General features: G+C 38.2%; 1 protein-coding gene across 6 annotated transcripts in view; it reads right to left on the bottom strand.

Moving 5' to 3' along the window:
- Nucleotides 1-1,409: 1,409 nt before the first annotated feature.
- The window catches only part of akap11 (A-kinase anchoring protein 11), a 45,366-nt gene continuing 40,775 nt past the window's right edge, over nt 1,410-6,000 (bottom strand). For 4 of the 6 annotated variants that reach the window (XM_062975611.1, XM_062975608.1, XM_062975609.1 and 1 more), the window contains 2 exons: nt 5,661-5,824; nt 1,410-4,386 (listed from right to left, as the gene is read on the bottom strand). In XM_062975611.1, the coding sequence (XP_062831681.1) occupies nt 4,234-4,386; nt 5,661-5,824 (317 nt within the window). In that variant the 3' untranslated portion in view covers nt 1,410-4,233. The remainder of the gene's footprint in view (nt 4,387-5,660; nt 5,825-6,000) is intronic. The other 2 variants (XM_062975613.1, XM_062975610.1) reach the window with 1 other exon arrangement.

The raw sequence follows: 6,000 nt of genomic DNA, 5'->3' as shown, positions 1-6,000 counted from the left end.
CTGGCAAGTTCCTTCATTACCACCAATGGGACAGATTTCCCTGAAGCAAAAAACGGATCTTTTGGCTGCTGAATCGAAAAATAGAATTTTGCCCACCTGAATTTGGGAGGCTCCCGGAAAACAGATCAAGGGGGCCACCGAAATCCAGACACCAAAAACGGCATGGGGTTTAGCCAAATTGCACACCCCTAATGACAACAAAGGAGCCTCTGGTGCCTCAGTGTGTTAAAGCACTGAGCGCCTGCTGTTAGCTCCAGCTTCTGCCAACCTAGCAGTTCGAAAACATGCAAATGTGAGTAGATCAATAGGTACCGCTCCGGTGGGAAGGTAACGGCATTCCATGCAGTCATGCCGGCCACATGACCTTGGAGGTGTCTATGGACAACGCCGGCTCTTTGGCTTAGAAATGGAGATGAGCACCAACCCTCAGAGTCGGACACGACTGGACTTAACGTCAGGGGAAACCTTTACCTTTTTTTAATGACAACTAAATGTTAGGAAAAGTGTCCTGATAGTAAGAGCTGTTCGGCAGTGGAATATGCTGCCTTGGTGTCTGGCAGAATCTCCTTCTCTGGAGAATTTTAAGCAGAGGTTGGATGGCCAGCTGTTTGGAGACCTTTGACTGGGTGTTCCTGTATGGCAGGGTGTTGGACTGGTGCTTCTATGGTTCTCAGGAGAGCATAACAAGGACCATAGGACAGATCTGTCCTTACAAGGAGAATGGCCAACGTTTGGTGCTCCTTTACAGTCTCAGTGAAACATCCAAAAAGCGGTCCTCAGACTGGTTCATGGTCCCTCAGACTGTTGGGGAACTATAGTTTGAAAAGAATCATGAACCAATCCCTATGCACAATGCACATATCTTATTTGTAGTGTGAAAAGCATGAAAGAACAATACAATACTTAAAATGAAGAACAATTTTTTAATATAAACTTACCAGTATTTCAAAGTGTGGGTCTACTTTTGGCTGATGAGAAAGTTATTTAGGGTTGCTATTGCTGTTGTGTGTTGCTGATTTGAGGCGACCCTAACACAGAGTTTTCTGATCAAGATTTATTCAAAAGGAATTCGTCTGTCTTCATCTGAAGCTGAGTGTGACTTGCCTAAAGTCATCCAGTGAGTTCAGAGCCACAGTCCGAGGTTCGAACCACTACGCTATGCTTTCTGAATGCTGAATTCCTTCTCTCTCTGTTTTCTACTTAGCTATCTTTTTCTCTTTCTCACTTTCTTCCTCCCCTGCATCTCAGTCTTTTTGTACCTCTTTTTTAACATACTGAGTTAGGAAATGTTCAAAACTACAGAAGACCATCTCTGAGTGGAATCATATAATAGGTTCTGCTTTTTTCCTGATCAAGATAAAACCAAACTAAAACTGTCAGTTGATTAGAAATTATGAAACAACATATGCTTTGTTTATATACAATTTAGTTTAATATAGTCCTACAGCAAAGACAAGTTTAGTGCAACCTGAAATTCACATCTCTTAACTGTTTCACCAAATTTCTAAAAACAACAAAATATCAATATTACACATAGCTTCATGTTGCCTTCATTGACTGCAGTCAGATATAAAGAACTATAGTTATTCAAACTGTTTTAAACTTTATAACTGTCATATTAAGGGTGACTTTCAATATTAGCATTTCCGGAATGAAAAGGGCTCTTGTGTGCACAGTGAAGCATAAATACAGTATGTCTATATTTATAGTATCTGGCCACCATTCACACATGTGTCTACATGACTTGGAAGATGTATATAAATGCTACATTCTGCACTTGCCATGTAAGAAAGAAATAACAAAGCAATCAAACAATGTTAATCAAGGTGCACTGCAGCCTGTTTAAACCATTTATTTTTCAATTTGCTATCCAGAGATGAATAGAACCAAGAACTAACTTCCTCTTCAGCCTCAGTAATTGAGCTTGCAGATGGTGTAGGAATGAAACCTTTCTCAGAAACACCAAATTTAATAAACCTAGGCTTCCTTAGGCTTCAGAGCCAATGGAGGCATTTTAATCGTGAGGACTGTTCATCACTCCTTCCCTAGCAGTTCTCAAGTAGCCTCACTATCTCTTCTTTCCACACAAATCTTCTGTATCTTCAACTTTTGCTGAAGATCAAGATTCAACAGCGGAACCTGAAGATACAGATCTTACCAACCATACATACCTATGCCTTGAAAAACTGTACCTGGTGAATTTTTACTTATATAGTTACCAGCCATACTAGAAGATGCCAAAACCAATCAAGTTCACCTCAGACTGCAATGCTGCCACAGAGAAAAGGGTTCAGAATCAATGCAGAGGACACCATTGCAGTGTGTAGTTAAGAAGGGCATCCATTACCATTCCTATAGCTGCCACACCTCCTGCAAAGGCATCTAACTGCAGAGTACAAATCCAATGGGGACGCAAGCAGGCCAGAGAGTTAAAAGAGTAAAAGAGTACACACCCTTGTTCTAGATGTCAAATTAAGGCCTCAAGATGTAAAAATGTACACCAATAATTTTATCACTGGCTATTTGATATCTCAGTCCAAAATGTCAAATTTTAGAGGAACTCCTTCTCAACCAAATTAGCTTAAAAGTAGTGGTTTGTTATCTAATTTGCCCATTTATGAAGTCTGACATTGTCATATCTAAACATTAAAACTTAAGTTAACTGTCTACAATGTGGCTTCAGTTTTAACAGGAATGTACAAAGGCGGCTCAAATTTAAAGCAAATAAAGTGGTCACAAAACACACCTTGCAAACTACCATCAAGATGTTTTATGAAAAACTGTTCTTGAAAAGATGTGACCTACACTGAGTTGGAATTACAGGAGAAGCGGCAGCCACTAGCATTTGGCTGTCAGGTGATTTCAGCACTTTTATCGCTGTTGGGAGAAAATTAACAGAAGTTGTTTCTATGTTTATCAGACTACAATGTCAACAATAAGTGCTGCCCTATTGCTCCAAGAAAAGTGAGGCCACTATTGCTCCAAGAATTAAGCACTGACACTGACTGAAGCCCAAGTACAAAGAACTCTCACCATTTCTACCATGCACAGCTGGAAATTAGATTGCACTGACTCAAATCAAACTGCATAGGAACCTATTTTAAAATCTATGATTTAAAAATGAGTTTATTAAAATACTTGTGCAATGCTGTGTTCCATACTAATGTTCCATACTAACCTGCTGCTTTAGGGAATTTGCTCTTTATAGAAAAGTTCTCAAATAATAAAAAAGAAGATTCAACATTGGTCCTGAAATAATACTTTAACAAATTAAATATGCTTCCTGACACCAAATAATCAAGCACAAAAATGGGCTATTAATTTTTGTTCCACTGGACAAAAGAAGGCATTTAAAGAAAAAAAATAACTAAATACTATTTTTTTCTTTGCATGTTTGTGCAAAGAGATACACATGTTGTGTATATCTCTGAACCAAAATTGGGTCCTTTGATAACAAGAAAAAGGCTCTTGCGAGAATACCACAAAGAGTATCAAAATAAATATATTTTCAATATATTGGAGCTCTGTAGAATATACATCTAGCATACAAGTTTATTTTAATTATTCCCTTTTAAAAATAAGTTATTTAAGTTCTCACTTCTAACTGATAAAGAAAGTTGGTCTTTCAACAAGTTTTCCCAGTAAATAAAAAGTTTTAATTCTCTTACTGGTATGAACAATTTTGGGCCATACTTGGAAGAGAGCAACTCTCCTCTGCAAAACCAACACCCACACCACCTGTAAGCTCATTTTAAGCTGAGGAAAAATGACAAACCATGCCTTATGTTCCATTGTAGGGAAAACAGAAGTGGCAAATCAGCAGTGTTCATTGAACACTTCTTACAGATTGCTGAGAGAAGAAAAGGCGTGTGTGCGCGTAGCGTTAGGAAGAGAAAGACCGAGATTGTGTAACTTTTGTCCTAGCTTGGCTTGAGACTATCATTACTACACACAAAAGACAAGTTTGTTCTCCCCACCACTACAACAAGCTGAACACAGCACAGGTACAAGTGAACTTGACCGGACTGAATAGAGATAATCATTATGAAGATATGTACTGGATAAAAAGCATAGCGAGCAGCACAAAGCACGTGACAGTACAGCTACATTTACTTTCACCCCAAAGTTTCTTACAATGCAAACAATGCTATATTTGTTAGTTAAAGTGTGTGGTACACATTTCCATCTTTCCAAAGGAAGCATGAAGTGAAGAAACAGTGCATCTTTGGGTATTCAGATGTTTTCCTGAAGCCATCCCAAGAAAGTCTTACTTTCCAGACCTCTCTCGCTATCAACAGCCACCTTCTCCATCATGTCACAGTACTTCAGCACAGCTTGAAAGAGGTCTCCCACTTTCCAGCCTTTTTCTCGCAATTTCTTTGAAACCTATGGACAACACCACCAGAAAAAGAACTTAGATGTAAAACCAAACTGTGAGAGTCTGTGGTAAAGTACTTATTTGAAGGATAAGTTTCCATTCTAGTGCCAGCTTTCCAAGGATGAGAAAACTCTTTTACAAACATGTGAGGGAGAGGTGTGAAGTTCTCATCGCCTGTTTTGCAAACAATAGGATCATTTTCTTCTCTTACTGTCCCACACCAAATGAAGAAAAATTAGTACCATACTATTATTTTATTCTACTTGATTATCTCCGCAATCCATTCAAGAAAGCAATTAGTCTTTATTTTCTTTGACTTATACTTACAGAAGCTCTAGTAGTTTTAAAATGTTAATTCTGTTTTTTTAAAGCAGGCCAACAACCACAGTATTAAGATTACAGGCTAGTAAAATGTTAATATTTTACAACTGTCAAAATAAGATGCACTCGGTTGGAATATTTTCTTTCCCTGATTTCCTTAAGGAAGCTTTTTGTTCATTGTCTGTTCTTTGAGCTTGGCCCCATGTTAACTGTCTTGAGTCCCTTTGGGGAGATGGAGGCAGGATAGAAAAATAAAGTATTATTATTATTATTTGGTAGCCTCCTGTGAAATTAAATATGGATTTGGGACCTGTACTCAGTTTTAACTCTGAGTAGAGTTAGCTTTATGTACTGGGCTACAGAGACTGAAAAATTGTGATTAGTTAAGAATTGAAGGCAGAAAATTTTGTTTTCATCCACTTGCATGTGGAATCAAAAGAGAAGTGCATAGGTTGAAGGTATCTGGAAATAAATTACACTCCACAATGTATCTTCTTGTTGTTTTATATTTAGTTTCCATAAATTCAGTTAAACCCTCTATTAAAACATATAAATCAGAAGAGCTGGGGAAAAATCAAAGAAAATAGGAAGAGGAAAGCAAAAGTCAAAGAATTTCAGCACATAGCATGAACATGGCCACATGCAGTAAGTCAAATAAAAAGTGCTTCACTGCAGCGTAATTGATTATATTGTTCATAGCTGGACTTTAGTGTATTCTTGGAACAATGTTATCAAGTAGGTCTACTAATATGTGACTTGCTCACAGCTCAGTCTCCAATTTGACACAGGTTGCCCTGGAGACAATTTAAGTTGCATAGCTGATGGAAGTGAGCTCCTTATTCTATCCAAGCTCAAAATTGTAAAAGTATTTCAGATCCTGATTACTCCTGAGCAAAGTGCAACAAGCCATATGAAGGACTGGAATCACAACTTCTAAAGGTACAGCACTTTTATTACTCACAAGAATAAAGTCCTCTGGAACATCATCATAGAAATGAAGCTCAGTGACCTCTATTTCTGAAGCACTCAGCCACTGCAGTATCATTCTCAGCTGGGAATCCACTACATGTGGTCCTACATCAACGTTTACGATTACCAATGCCTTTTCTGTGCTTCCTAAGTCTACTGCAAGCAAAAGAAGATTAAAAGACAAAGCCCACAATTTAATTAAAAATTATTATATAACACAATTCTTCAGACAATGGCACATTCTTGCTTACAATCTGGGGCAGGGGTGGGAGGTTGGTGCCTACATTGATCAACCAAGCAAATTATTAAGGGTGGCTTGCCTAACCTCTGTG

Source organism: Anolis carolinensis, chromosome 3 (assembly GCF_035594765.1).
Source record: "Anolis carolinensis isolate JA03-04 chromosome 3, rAnoCar3.1.pri, whole genome shotgun sequence".
NCBI classification, from domain to species: Eukaryota; Metazoa; Chordata; class Lepidosauria; order Squamata; family Dactyloidae; genus Anolis; species Anolis carolinensis.
Note: the sequence above shows the minus strand (reverse complement) of the source record. Positions and strands in the feature narration are given on the sequence as shown.